Source organism: Quercus suber, unplaced genomic scaffold, assembly GCF_002906115.3.
Source record: "Quercus suber isolate HL8 unplaced genomic scaffold, Cork oak 2.0 scaffold_223, whole genome shotgun sequence".
Lineage (NCBI taxonomy): Eukaryota > Viridiplantae > Streptophyta > Magnoliopsida > Fagales > Fagaceae > Quercus > Quercus suber.
In genome coordinates, this window is record NW_027069681.1 from 256637 (window position 1) to 272674 (window position 16038).

Here is a 16038-nt window from a genome sequence, read left to right on the forward strand (position 1 = left end):
CCAGCTAGTGTAGAGAGAGAGAGAGAGAGAGAGAGAGAGAGAGTCAGAGTCAGAGAACTGAGGTTAAGGGGGGACTGATTTTTTATTTTTTATTTTTAACTCCAATCTATTCACCCCTTCATTCATCGATCCCTATACGATTTGGTAGGCTTTCGTCGTAAGGTAAAAAGCCTAACATACTTCTAAGGTGTACATATGTTTGAAGCCAGCTTGCTCCAGCTCATATGTGATGTCTTATATGCTTGTTTGATTTTTTTTTTTTTTCACCGTGGGGTGTTATCAACATCGATGTATTAGGTAAGTGATTATTCATAGGAGATTTGTACACCTTTTTCAGTTCCCTCATTTTATACCACAGGACCTTACTTTTCAGAGGTGTACTCAGGGTCGGATAGAGATTAGGAGGGATCTCCCTCAATTTTACCATATGCTCGATGTGCCAAATCAGAATTTTATATTCCCTACCATACCCTCGTTTTATTGCCTATTTACATTAATACTAGATTTATAATATTCGCATCAACTCATATAATTTTTATTTTTATTTTTGTTTATTTTAGTATATAAATTTTTTTATCTAATTTTTTTTTCAAAACACTCAAATTATCTATTCTAAATTATATTTTATTAAAACATTAATTTTTTCAAATAATTTTTATATATATTTTTTTCACTCGTACAAATATTCATTCATTCTCGAGAAATGCAAATAAATAATAAAAAATTGAAATGCACAACCATATTGCTTGAGTATATTTGCCATAGTTTCAACCCAATAAGTCCAAAATAATAAATTTGTTAGAGAGTGGATTTTACAAGCAAACTACAAGGCCATGTAAGTTCAGGTTCAAGAACGACTAGGCTTAAGTTAAAAGGGTAAGAGACATAAATTCAACATAAAATCCCTCATTGGGAAGTCTGAGGACATATTGTTCATATCCTGATCAAGAATAAACCTTTTACAATGAGTTCTTGAATTTTCGCTTCTCTCTGCTCTTTCAGTATTACCTGCCCATTTTTGTGGGGATTATTTCCTTATATAGTTCCCTCCAATACATCCCAACCCTCCATCTGTTCAATTCTTAGGGAACCTTTTGGATGCTTGTCCCATCAAGGCCATTATGGAGGTGGTATGAGGGGCTATGAGCTGTGAAGACACTGTTCAGGTGTCATTTCCCCATAAATGAGGCCAATTCAGTTGGTGCAGTGCATTAAATGTGGAGGTGGCAGCCACCTTCTCTAATATTTATTTTTTCAGTTGCTTACACGGCTTTGTTACCTTCCTTGGAGCTCCTCTTTCTAGTATGGTTGACTACCTAAAGTATTCCCAAGATGCCTCTGCTCCTCAGGATCCTCGGTTCACGGGCCGATTTTTCTTTTCTCCTCGATCTTTCTATCTATGTGCACATGGATCTTTAATCATCCTCAGACAAGGTCCATAGCCCAAAAATGTGCTCGGATCACCCGCTCCCCCCCCCCCCCCCCCCCCCCCCCCCCCCCCCCCACCAAATGCATCCTTGATAATCTTCAGTATGCATGGAGCCTGAGCAAAAACACCCGTTTCCAAACAACTCTTCAAGCTCTAGAATTCATCTAGTCAATCTTGAAATTAGAAACGAGATCTTTGCTAGTCAACTCTTGGCAAAGAGGATATCCATTCCATGGATAAAAAGACTATTATGGGTACTGATTATGCGAAGTTTAGCCTTAAGGCTCAAGCTAGCCTAAGAAGTGCTGTTGCCAACTTACTTCCAGAAATACAAAATCATATTCTCTGTTCCCCAAATATGTACATATCATTTGACCAATGGTGTGCACACTTCAGAATGCTGGTTACTACCCGTTTCCGATGATTGGCGAATCAGATGATGACAATGAAGCCTCCATCGACAGGGCATTAACCCAATCTGCATGGGAAGAATACTTCGGGAGCAGTCAAAGGTTTATTCAAAAGGACACCCTTTTCCTGATCTCATAATCAATTATGAGGATGGGTATGATGAAGATGAAGTGGACAGAAACTCTAGCTGGCTCTCACAGATGTTCGAGTACGGTTTATCAGGTTAATTAAACTGACTCATCATGGCCAGAGCACTCAATTGCCACAAATCATCCGGAATGTTGTTACCAAGGGAAGGACTCCCTTTGCTTCAATCAGATGCTGGAGCACCCTTCCACAATGGGACAGTTGCAACTGGATGGATGTTACACCATCAAAAACATCTGGTGCTCATTAATGGGTTTACCCACCAGGGCCCTTGGGGAAGGAAATACTTATCTTGATTTCAGCAATCCTCATAGTCTTGCTGACTGTTAGAGAACCTTTTCAGCAATACCATCCCCAGGTTGCAGGAGAACTATGGAAGAACTACCATTTTGTTGGAAGTACAGAAAGGATTTCTGTTTTCACCACCAAAGACTATTACACCGCAGCATTGGGTCTCCGCTGGATTACTCCCAATAATAATCCAGATGATTTCATTTACAAACCCTCTGAACATGAAAGCCTAACTTGGTGCGGAGTTTGTGATAAATTCACCACCTTCCATGAACATGATGATCATGACAGCCCTCCTTCTTGGTATGGCTATGATACTGATTAAAAAAGGGGAAAAGGGGAAAAAATTAAAGGATCCTCCTCTCAGACCCGGTTACTATGCAAGATTCTGCACAGCTACAGTACCCGGACAAATTACTATTCATCAAAACAGTAACGATGAACAGTAATCCTGAAAAGCAAGGGGACAAAGCACTATTCATGTACAGTGACCGTTATTGTTCACTCTACAGTGTCCCGACAGAATTATGAGTTTACTATTCACTTTCGGTTGGAATGACATTTTCACCCGAGTTAAAGCAGTTTACTCTCCGCAATTTCAGCAGTTTTCAGCAAAACAAGATGCCCTTCCTCTATATAAGTGAGCCTCCTCTTCAGACTGAAGTAGGTTTTAGTTTTTGGAAGATTTTAGTTTAGCTCTCCAGAAAACTCCTCCCTCTTTTACCAGTTGTAAACAGATGGCTTTTACATTTTGTATCCCAGCTTACACAGTTTGTAACCTGACCCTTTTACATTTCCGCACACAGATGGCTCATCAGACCCATCTCTTGTAACTTTACCCCCTTATGGTATCAGAGCCATCTTTGGCCGATCGTTGAGTTTGTAAGTTACAGTTATTTTGATTTAATCAAGTTGGCCGGTTATACCGCCATAGTTATCAAATTATTTTGTGCATTTATATTCATTATTTTGAATTTATATGTTCCTAACTGTTTTACATCTAAATTCTGATAAGCTCTCCATTTACTATTCATCATCTCTTCCAATTCCGTTGTTACTATTTCCTTTTGTTGGAAGGCTGAGCCTCCTATCTATCTGCTTTTGTTCATTGATTATTTGTTCATGTTGATCAATTGTTTCCCAGTTATCTGCTTCTTCTTGTTTCTGTTTTTATCCAGCCAGTTTGTTGCAGATGTGTACTGTTGAGACTTGTAAGACCGTGATCTGTGCCGTTGTCAACCCAGTTAGTCCAGTAAGTCCCCAGCTGAGTGTGTGTCCCGCAGTAAGTCCCGACGGATAGGGCCATAGGGAGTTATCTCAGAAAGGATTGTGGCAGTAGGAAGTTGAGTTGCAAAGATTAGGCGATTGTCTTTTGTATACCCTGTTTCAGATCTAAGGATAGATCCAGAAGTTTGAGTTAAAGGTAATTAGGTTGTGATTGTTTAACTAGGCTTTTAATCATGAATATGAGGAGATTGTTTAGAAAGTAACTCTTCTACCAGCACTCGGTCATCCAGTGCAACCCCTTCGGAGATCCCCCAGTCAGATGGTGTTATCAATTCGGAGAACTATGAGGTTTCAGATCTAGATCTAAAACTAGGAGATTGGAACATTCCCAAGGTTCCCACCAACAAGATTTACAAATCTTCTTGGACCCTTAAGAATGCTTTTAAAACCAGTTATTATGTCCGAACCATAGAACAGGTTTACAGTATCAACAAGGAGTACGAAACATGCTACTTGTTACCTGAAGCAACCCTGTTAAGACACAGAAAGGATGATTTTCATTTCATCCACATAGGATTAGTCCAGGTAGGAGTCAACCCTTGATCCGAGAAGGATTAAATGCCTCCATTCTTATGGCCCTTAGAGACACTCGTCATATAAGATTTAATGACAGCCTCCTTGGAACCATAGAAACCAGTCTTACCAATGGTCCTGTCCATTTTGACTGCTTCCAAACATTTCAGTGGCTCTTGAAGACCCACATGTTATGAAAACCCTCACCCTCAATATCAAGACCTTCGGTACCTTGTGTTACCCGGAGTCAGACAGTTGGCCTTGATATACAGAGTCTACTACAAGTGCATGAGGACGAACTTCAATGTTCAAGCACTTGACAAAAGTCCGAAAGGAGAAACTACCCTGATTCAGACCACAGACACCCAAGCTAATATTCAGGTTCCCAAAACCTGAAATGGTCTCAGGTTACTTTCCCTCATGATTGGATGATTGAAAATGAGAATTTCCATCATCAGATCCAGAACACTGCTAGGAACCCTGATCTAGACTTGTCCAGCAACTAGCCGATGGCTCGGTTAGGATCAGCTTTGACCATTCTAGGTTAAGACCACCAGTAGGTTCACCATCCTACACCCCATCCTGTTATGATGATCCCAGGTTTAGATCTTTGCCTGATCTACACCAAAGCCTCCCGCAGTTCCCTATTTCTCTTAAGAATAGACCTGCATCCCAGGCCAGTACATCCAGACCCTAGCACCCTTTCCCAAGTCTAGAAGAGACTTAGATCTAGAGCTCCAAGGTGTCCAAACCAAATCACAGGTTAGCACACCCTGTTACACAGCCAGACAAGAATCAGTTGTTGATGAGGAAGAAAAGAAAGACCAAAAACCTCCTTCACCAACAGGTAGTGATATGGTTAATCCCTACCAACAGGAACCCCAAGATCCTTTCCAACCAGAATCTAGAATTGATTACGAGCTTTTGGTTATAAGGAAAGAATTCACTCCTGATATGGATGCCCTAGGCAAGGAGTTTGAGTCAGAAGAAAACAAACTCAAAAGAGAAGCCTATAGAGCCAACCATACCCTTGAGCAAAAGAAAGAAGTTCTTAGTTGTTAGCAAACATTCATGAAAGAGATATCCAGTAATGTCCCTTTCTTTGAATATTTTGAGAACCACTTCAAGTGGCACAAGAAGTCTTGTGTTCTCACCAAAACCAATTGGACAAAACCCCCTAGTAAAGACGCTAGTGGTAAACCCAACCCCCAGAAGTTGTTAGATCTCACCATCCACCACAGGAAGCCGTAGTCTTCAACCACCGTGGAACAGATCTAGTTGCCTCTCCCTTCAAAACCCCTACCACTCCAGAAGAAACGGTAGTCAAGAAGGTCATAGAGCAAAACAACTACACCAACCAGTGTTTAGGTGTTATAGGAAAACAGCTTGATAGACTAGAAGACAAGGTAGACAGCAAGGTCGTTCCCCAGCCAGGAAACCTTAGCAAACCTGTCAAAGCCTTAGAAAAGCCTTTAGTCAAGCTCCCTACTATTAAACAACCCAGCCTTAGGTCTAAGGACAAAACAGTCTTAGAAATAGTCAACCAAAAGCTTGAAGAACTAGTAAAGCAGGAACCAGTCACTCCTCCCCAGTTACTACTTCAACCAGTATTGATCCCCGTCTTCAAACCAACAGACTAGTTGTTTTAGACGTCCATACAGCCTCTAGCAGTCCTAGCACATCCTCCTCAGACAATGATAAGGACATAGAACACCTAGAAAACCAGTTTAGGAGTGTTAAGGTTAACAAGCTTACCCATCCTAAGGTAACCCCTACTAGCCTAACCAGAAATTGGTATCCTAGACCTACACCCCCTGACCTCCAGTTTGAGGAAAGGAACCTGAATACCCAATTTTCAGTCTCTTCAGGTAAACTCTATGAATGGAACATAGATGGTCTATCTGAACAGGAAATACTGAACAGACTCCAGCATATGACCATGGTAGCCAATAATTACATCAGTGAAGGACATTCCCATACTGAGGTCATAGGACTTATTTCCCTATGATTCACAGGTAAACTTCTCCAATGGTGGAACAATTGCCTTACAGAAGAATCTAGGGAAGACATTAGACATGCTGTCCAAAAGATGAGGAAGGACTCCCCATCTTTGACATAAATAGAAATAGTGGTATCCCTGATGGAGTCAACACCCTGGTCTATACAATCATGAAACACTTCGTAGGAAAACCCAGCAACATCACATCCAGGATTTACGACCAGTTGAGTAACCTTAGATGTAAAACTCTTGGAGACTTTAGGTGGTACGAAGATGTGTTTACTACCAGAGTCATGCACAGAACTGATTGCAACTCTCCATTTTGGAAGGAGAAGTTCATCAATGGTTTACCTACCCTTTTTGGAGAAAAGGTTAAAGAAACCCTGTGTAACCCCTTAGGTGTCATAGATTATGATAACCTAACCTATGGAGACATCTCTAGCACCATTCGAAGTGAAGGAATGAAGATGTGCAGAGATCTCAAAATCCAGAGCAAAGCCAGCAAAGGCAAAGCCAAGTACGAAGTAGGAAACTTCTGTACACAGTACGGCTTACCTTCCATCCTTCCTAAGAGAAAATCCAAATACAGAGCAAGGAAACCTCTGAACATTCTCATAGGAACAGAACTAAATCCAAGTACTATAGAAAGCAAAAGTACAGCAAAGATGATTTCTATAAGAAAGGTAAAACCAAGTCCACAGGAAATTTCATACCCAAAGCATCAGGAAAATGCTACAACTGTGGAAAGAAAGGTCATTTCAGAAAAGAATGTAAAGCTAAGGCCAAATCCCTTATCAATACCCTCATTAGTGACCAAGCCGGAAAGGATGAAATCTTTAAGTATATATATATATATATATATATATATATAAAATCATACCCTCATTAATTAAGTTGTTGAAGTTTAGCAATCAAAGTCAATATCACATCATTCTCAAAAAAGAAAAAAGAAAAAAAGTCAATATTACATTATATTGTGAACATTTTGTAGTACCTTTTGTATTTTTCCATAACAAGACTTTCAAAATAGGAGACCAATAAAAATTTAATCCAATGCAAATGTGTTAGATTAACAATGATTACTCTTTCTCAAAAAAAAAAAAAAAAAAAAAAAAAAAAANAAAAAAAAAAAAAAAAAAAAAAAAAACAATGATTACTAATCTTCCTTTAATAGTTTGAGACTTTAATTTTTGTAAACTAATCTCCTACAAAATTACACATCAAATAATATCTATTAATCTCTCTTAAAAACAAGATATATTTTGATAAGATTCTGTTATGTAGGTTTTTTCTCATAAGTTAGAAGTGTATTTTTTAATTAAGTAGTCACTGAATTTTAAGAGGATAATCTAAAGAACAGTACTTAAGGTGCTGTACCTAAATTTTGTTCAATAAAAAAAGCAACGTATTGGACTAAGCTTATGGGCAAATGTAAACGAGTTTTTTTGTCATATATTTATTAAACTTCTTTCACTCAATTTTCTCCTCATTTTAGAGAGAAATTTTTTTTGTGGATTCGGAGAAAAAACATGTGAATCTTACTATGATTTTCCTCTCTCTCCCTCTCTTAACCAAACAATCCAAAAAAAATTTTCTTCTTATTTTATTTTTTTTCATCCTCCTTAAAATCCATCTTACCAAACACACTTAGAGTAAAAGCACCATTTCATTGTATTAAGTATCCATTCTCATAAAAAAATTAAGTATCCATTTGATATGATTAATTTTATCAACTTATTTTATTATTCACTTTTATTTACAATATTTTTAACAAAAAAAAAATTTATACTTCATAAAATAAGCGAAACCAAACCAACCTAAGAATTTAAACTGCAGCAAAAACAAAACAAAAAAGCATCAAAATGAGGAGGACAAGTTGAGTAAATAAAGCAATCGGCGAAAAGGGCATAGAGGAATACGAGACAACGTAGAGAAGAGAAGTAGTGGTCTGTGTGATGAGAGGGTTTCATTGGTACTGTCAACCCAGAATTAAAGAGAGACTGAGATCGGACCCACCACGACGTCCATGAGCCAAAAAAAAAAAAAAAAAGGGAAAAAAACGGACGTAACGTATCACTGACATATCTGCACGGCGCTTATGAGCAGTAGCAGCAGGTCCCGTCTCCATCAGACTCGTCTCCTTGTGCCGTGAATCGCGGACTACAGTCCCCCACCCCTCACACCCTCCCCCTCCCACTCACTTTCTGGGTCCCACATTCCACGTGGCACTCTTATCTCGATCACTGTGCCTCCTAATGATAATGCATTGGCATTGGCATTGGCATTGGCTGATCTTTACACCCTACACTCCTACTCCTACTCCTAATTCTTTTTACAGCCACTAATACCCAGGCCTATATGTGTGAGCTACATAGACACGAGCAAAGCTTTTGTCTTTCTGTTCCGAGAGTGTCACTGACGCAAATTTAAATATGGAATCAGAATTATCTCGGGCGGGGGCCATGACTGACTGACTCATGAGAGACTATCACAATTCTTTTGATTCATCCCGTAATCAACATCATTTCTTCAACCAACGGACGGTCTGATGCTTTTTTCATCCATCGCCTTTCACCCACCCCGTAAGAGAAATTAATAATATACTATTGTTTTCCAGATAATCAAAGCTTCTGCTTCTACAAATTTTGCTAATATCCGAAAGAAATTTATCAAATTTTTAGCATTTTCTTTTCAACAAATGGTTTTTTGGCAATTTAATTTTTTTTTATAATAATTTGATAGTAAATTTGAGTTTTAAACATTTTTATTAAAAATATAAGAAAATATTAATTGAGTTATAAATGATTTGATTCTAGATTTAATAATTGGTTAGCTTCAAAAATACTATATCATTATTTTATACTTCACTATGAAATTGTTTTTCCATACAATTTTTCGTTCCCATATATTTGTGAATTGTGATGGGTTCCAATCCCATGCAATACTCATTATGAAATTACTTTTATTTTCTCACAAAAAATATTTTCTCACTTTTAACTTTTTAAAACTCTCTTTACTCGAGTTGTTATTGAAGTTATTTTTTAGACTCTCAATCTTTGAGAGCAAATACATGTAATGTAATGAATTTCAATCCATTTGTGTTGGTTTAAATAATTGACCAGCAATTCTATTTCTAAGAATAGTGTGAAAATTAATGAAATTTTCTTCTGAGAACTGTTTTCCAACAACCTGTGTTAAAAAATAAACAAAAATACTTATTTATTTTGTATTGCATTTTCAAAAAAAATTATAATAATTTTATAACATTCCTATATTAAAAAAAAAAAAAAAAGGGTTTTACTAAAAAGTTTTTTGTGAATAAATTATGAACTTTTTCACAATTTTTTTCGATGTCTTATAAAAGATTTCCTAGACGGAATAATTAATGCCTAAAAGTAATATATAAATTGGAGAAAAAAAGAAAGGGACAAATTTACTGAAAATAACAAGACAAGGAGAGGGGGCTGAATACCAAAAGGGTAAGTGACACGTGCATTTGTGGTCCGCTTCCCAATAATCTCTCTCTCTCTCTCGCCGTACCTCCTCCGCCTGACTCCAGTGGCGTCAATTTAATTACCCCCTCCCAACCCAAATCCCACCCAAGTCCCAACGACTCTCCTGTCATGGAAAGAAAAAACGAACAGAAACATCCAAATTTTGACCAGCTGCAACCTTATTCTACGGCCCTGATTGAGCTGTCTCTTTCCAAACATCACAGCCTGGTTCGCATATCAAGGGGTGCTCTTAATCACGAGTGCTAAACCACCGGAAAACTCTGATTAGAGTTTAAAACATTTTTGGGAAATACCAAAAAAATAAAACCCCGGAAAGTGAAAGCCGCGCGAAATGACGGAATATGGCTCATTTTAAGCGCTGAAATCGAGCGTGCGACTTCACAGCCCTACTAACTTTACATTATTAATCATTAATGCATATATATATATATATGACTGTCTCTCTATACTCCTACAATAACATTAAGGCTTCATCATTCATCAAATGTGTGTTTTTATCACCAGTAAAATACCCGATGACATTACCTATTAACGATAGCAAGTTCCCGAAAACACGTAAGCGAGTGTTTCAGCTGGTTTGGGCTGTTTTCCTCTCCCATTCGCGTGCCCTTCTTTTTCGCTTGCTGTCAGATGTGTTGTCTTAACTTTTATGACTCTCTAGTCTAGTCTAATCTCTCCTTTCTTTGCCCATCTCTCTCTCTCTCTCTCTCTCTCTCTGGTCCTCTATTGCCGTGTGCTCTGCTTTCTTACTCTCTCTCTCTTCTTCTCAGAGAGTGGGCAGGGATATTTCTCTCTCTAGGGTTGTGAGTTTTTCTTTTTAGCGTTTTCCTTCCCATTTTGGTTTTCAAAGTTCCATCTCTGTTTCATTTTCCAAGAGATGCGTCGAAGACGAAGCTACCTTCTCAGTTACTAAGAGAAATGTAAGCCTCTCTCCTTCTCACATCTTTTTATCTTGTTTAGCTCTGGTTTGTTTGGTTGATGGGAAAAATAAGTTGGAAGATTGTTAAATTTTCTATCTTTATCGGTTCCCAGAAATCGCGTGCGTTTTGGGTTTTTCTGACATCAAGAAAATTCCATGGTATCTTTGTATTTTTTAGGGAATGGTATCCACCATCCACTATCATCATAATATATTATTATTATTATTATTTTGATAAGAATATATTATTATATATTATTTTTTTAATCTCTATCATTCCTTGATGAATAATATTAGTCAAAGGGCTAAGACTAAAACTTCTGATCATAGTGGTATAATAGAAACAACCGATGAATCAAAATAACACTAAGCAGGGATAATTTTTTTTTTCTTGGTTTCAAAACTTGTTTACTAATTGAAATTGATGATATTTGCATTTACCAATAAGAAAAAAAAGAAAAAAGAAGATAATAGATTAATAGCCGTTGCTCTTTCTAGATGATTGGGCAATCAGGCAGATCCCATTTTTAAAAATGAAAAAAAAAAAAAAAAAGTGATACTTTTGAATAAGCAATTTTATTGAATTTATCCGATGAGTATGAAAATTCAAGTACAGGGAGATTTCTGACTCACTTTGTCACTTTTTGTTGGAAGGAAATAGTTGAACTCCAAACTGGTTCGGAGATATCTTCACTTGAACCCGTTATGTGGTGATCCATGCCTAGTTTTAGTTACATAGTTTTTTAATTGAGTGATGTGACTTGTTTACAAAAAGAGTTTTTGTTTTTTCGAAATGAATATTTTAATTCTTTCTTTTGCTAAATGATTGCAAGTCTTTCTTCTTGCTAAATAGTTTGAATGGTTTTCTTTTTGTAGTTGGTGAATAATCTCAGTAGTTTACTTAATAAACGATGTGAGGTATTTTATCTCTTATGAAAAAGAACTGATGCTAGACATTTTCCTTCTTTGCTTGGTTTCTCTTTCCTCACAGAGTTCGTAGTGGAAATTTATTTAGTGTTTTTTTTTTTTTTTCCTTTTGAAATTTTTACTCTGTCACTTTATGATGAAATTTAGTTCAGCCCATGAGAAGATTATGAATTTGTGCCGTTGCTCTAGAAACCTTTTTTTTTTTTGCCCTACAATTCAACTCATAATCAGATTTGATCATGTTTTTTCTGCTGTTTCAAATTCATATATGTGTATGTCAGTTGTGAATTTGTGCTGTAACATTGCGAAATCATTGCTATACTAATTCAGAACCATATTTTTGTAGTACTTGGGTTTGTTATTACTAAGTTTGGATGTAACTTATGTGGCATATGAAAGTAAGAATTCAATGCAAAATGTATATGCTCAAACCTCTAAAAGCTTTGATGGAGGTTTTTAAGTATTTGCCTCGTTGATGTTGATTTTACATTATCTTATATAAATCAATGTCTAAATTGAAATATAGAGTGGTAACTATCAACCCTCCAACTATGAGAATTTGCATATGTACTCTGAAATACAAAAATTCTTCACATCATACTTGTAGATGCTAATAATGTGTTATTTGTAGATGCTAACTTAAACGGTGGATGCACATCATACTTATAAAAATTAAAAAAAAATGGAAATTTATTTAGTGTTTTTTTTTTTTTTTCCTTTTGAAATTTTTACTCTGTCACTTTATGATGAAATTTAGTTCAGCCCATGAGAAGATTATGAATTTGTGCCGTTGCTCTAGAAACCTTTTTTTTTTTTGCCCTACAATTCAACTCATAATCAGATTTGATCATGTTTTTTCTGCTGTTTCAAATTCATATATGTGTATGTCAGTTGTGAATTTGTGCTGTAACATTGCGAAATCATTGCTATACTAATTCAGAACCATATTTTTGTAGTACTTGGGTTTGTTATTACTAAGTTTGGATGTAACTTATGTGGCATATGAAAGTAAGAATTCAATGCAAAATGTATATGCTCAAACCTCTAAAAGCTTTGATGGAGGTTTTTAAGTATTTGCCTCGTTGATGTTGATTTTACATTATCTTATATAAATCAATGTCTAAATTGAAATATAGAGTGGTAACTATCAACCCTCCAACTATGAGAATTTGCATATGTACTCTGAAATACAAAAATTCTTCACATCATACTTGTAGATGCTAATAATGTGTTATTTGTAGATGCTAACTTAAACGGTGGATGCACATCATACTTATAAAAATTAAAAAAAACGGTGGATGCACATCACAAATTAGTCTTGAAATAGGGTATCAATTGTAACAAATTTATTGTTTAGAATATACATTGCAAATGCTGCCATAGTTTTAGAGTATATCACTGCAATTATTCTTTTATATATGTGTGTGTGCGTGAGTGTGTCCATATATATATATATGTGTGTGTGTGTGTGTGTATGTATTTCTCGTATACGGAAGGAGTCACTTATAGTAAGACTGCATAATGTCTGTTGAATTTTCGAGGTGCTAGAGCATGCACTTACCGCATAATATATTGCTGACCCCCACACTGGCATACAATTAGTGCTGGATTACTGCGATGCTCGTGGGGTACTTGGTTAGTGTATGTCAAATCGGGCTAACTTGTACTGATACTGTTAATGAGAAACGTATTTAGCACCATGTTGTATGGTGTCGGGTTGATTCTTTGCCTTATGTTCTGATTGCTGTGCTGGCTAATAAATTCTATGCTGAACTAAAAAAAATCATATTCTCTTTCTTCTGTATTACTGAATTGAACATACATCTCTTGTGAGTCTGGTCGAGTGAGGTGTCATATCTGACTAAATCCCTTGTTGGATTGGTTGTTCAATGTCACTATTTCTTGTGAAAAGTGCCTGAGTTGTACATGGAGGAAACTCATCTTTCTATATCTATGGTTGTTCAGTTGATACAGGAGGAAAAATTAAGGCATTGGAAAGTTGCAGAACTTACCCTAACTGTCTCAAACATAAGCGGGTAAATTATTTTTAGGCAGGTGATAGAAACAGTGTAGATCAGAACTTAATTGCCACTTTAACCTCCTGTACCTTTAGTTTCTGTAGACCTTTGTCTTGTCCAGGAGTCCACTGTGCAGTGCACAACTTTGCTTTTTTGACTTTTCTCTTTATAGTTTGTGTAGGATCATTACTAGCTGGTTCTCTCTTTCAGAATCTCATCTGGTTTGTTAGTATTAGTTCACGTTCCAGGATAACTTTAAATCTTAGATATTCATTGACAATCTGTTTTTGGACGACTCATATTTTGATCCTTTGTTGAACTTTCAGATACATTATGAGGAGTTTAAGTTTGAGGCCATGGGCAGTGGTGTTTGCATCTGGAAATGAAGGAGAGGCAGCGTTGGAGATCTGAAGAGGACGCTTTGTTACGTGCGTATGTCAAACAATATGGCCCTAGGGAGTGGAACCTTGTGTCACAGCGCATGAACACAACCCTAAACAGGGACGCGAAATCCTGCTTAGAAAGGTGGAAGAACTACCTCAAACCTGGCATAAAGAAGGGATCCCTCACTGAAGAGGAGCAGCGTCTTGTCATCCGCCTTCAAGCCAAACACGGCAACAAATGGAAGAAGATCGCAGCTGAAGTCCCAGGTCGTACTGCTAAGAGACTAGGCAAGTGGTGGGAAGTGTTCAAGGAGAAGCAGCAGAGGGAGCAGAAGGAGAACAACAGAACAGTTGCTCCAATCGAGGACGGAAAGTACGATAGGATTCTTGAGACTTTTGCAGAGAAGCTAGTGAAAGAGCGCAAGGCCCCAGCCTATCTCATGGCCACTTCCAATGGTGGTTTTTTGCATTCGGACCCGCCTGCTCCTGCACCGGCTTTGCTACCTCCATGGCTTTCTAATTCCAATGGCACCTCCACAGTCAGGCCCCCCTCCCCTTCTGTGACCCTCAGCCTCTCTCCATCAACTGTTGCGGCCCCTCCTCCAATCCCATGGTTGCAGCCTGATAGAGGATCGGATAATAACTCTCTTGTTTTTGGAAATTTGCAGCCTCAAGGTTCGGTCCCTGGTTGTGGAGAGAGCATGCTGATATCTGAGTTGGTGGATTGCTGCAGAGATTTGGAAGAAGGGCACCGTGCGTGGGCAGCACATAAGAAGGAAGCAGCCTGGAGGTTAAGAAGGGTAGAGCTGCAACTTGAATCAGAGAAGGCATGTCGGAGAAGGGAGAAGATGGAAGAGATCGAAGCAAAGGTGAAGGCTCTTAGGGAAGAGCAAAAGGTTGCTTTGGATAGAATTGAAGCAGAATACAGGGAACAATTGGTAGGACTAAGGAGGGATGCAGAAGCCAAAGAGCAGAAGTTGGCTGAACAATGGACTTCAAAGCACTTGCGTCTTACCAAGTTTCTTGAGCAGATGGGCTGCAGACCCAGGCTTTCTGAACCTAATGGCCGATGAGGAAGATCAATATACACAGCGGGGGTGGTTGTGTATCACGTCTGTCTTAATCCTTCGCTTTTTTCTGCACTGATATCTTGTTTGCTTGATCATGTGTCCATTCTCCTCTTTAAGTTCCTATCATAGGTGTTTATTTATCATTTCTGTCTACTTATAGGTTGGAATGAATGAATGTAAGGAAGCAGTTGCTGAACCTGCTTTACTTGCATTTTTTTCCCTTTTAGCTGTATATTATAATTATATTTCAAATGTTGCTTTATTCTTTTTTCTCTTTCCTCTCCCCCCATTTCAATCCTATGTGAAGAGAGAAGGATAATCTGGTTCATATGCTTAGTATTGATTTTGGTTGAATGAATATGATGAAAATATGATCTTTAATGAAGAGGCTTAGTTCTTGTACTAAACTGGTGGTGAAAAAGCAATTAGTTTGCAGATTTAGTACTGTGATGTTTTTATGTCAGTTTATATAGAGAACATCCTTGTTAATATACGGCTGGTTATGTTGCCTCATTGACTCCCCCTCCCCAAAAAACAAACTCCCCAATGTGCCATGTAGATCATCATTTGCAGTGTATGGCACAGAGAAAGTCTAAGAGACAAAATTTTGAATGTGATAAATTGTTAATGGTAAGTATAAAAATGATGTCACTAGGGGTTCAGATAAAAATCAATTAAAGTTTGACAACTCAACATGAATAAAAAAAGTAGTCAAAACTTTGATTTTTATTTGTCATGGGAAATGGATTTGCAATGCAACATGGAACTTAATTAGTAAATGTTGGAAGTCGGAGAATTATGTTTCACTCGAGCCACAAAAGCTTTGCCTCCCCACACTGCATTAGTTTTAATTTATTAGTTCAACACTGATTCCCGTAATAGAAGAAATTTGTGATGATTTTATTGCTGCCTGCTCCAAATGTACATGGAAAGTCTGTTTAAGTTTAGCATGACTAGAAATACTCGCAATAGAGTTTTAATTAAGAGACTGATATACTCGCAAAAGCGTACTTATATGGTTTACAATTAAACTACCATGCCATCTGGTGTTTTGCCTGGTCCGATTCCTCAAGAGTCAACTGCAAAGCAAACAATATCATGCAGAATTAATTTCATGATTATCAACTTC

General features: G+C 37.4%; 1 protein-coding gene across 1 annotated transcript; it reads left to right on the top strand.

The window, feature by feature from the left end:
- The first annotated feature begins 10073 nt into the window (after positions 1-10073).
- On the top strand, positions 10074-15237 carry LOC111993035 (transcription factor AS1). The gene is made up of 2 exons (XM_024024883.2): positions 10074-10512; positions 13783-15237. Exon 2 carries the CDS (start codon positions 13839-13841, stop codon positions 14910-14912), a length of 1074 nt encoding a protein of 357 aa, XP_023880651.2. The 5' UTR covers positions 10074-10512; positions 13783-13838; the 3' UTR covers positions 14913-15237.
- Positions 15238-16038: the final 801 nt, after the last annotated feature.

Excerpts from the sequence above, each read along its gene's own strand:
- LOC111993035 (XM_024024883.2), top strand. The coding sequence starts at position 13,839 with ATGAAGGAGAGGCAGCGTTGGAGATCTGAAGAGGACGCTTTGTTACGT.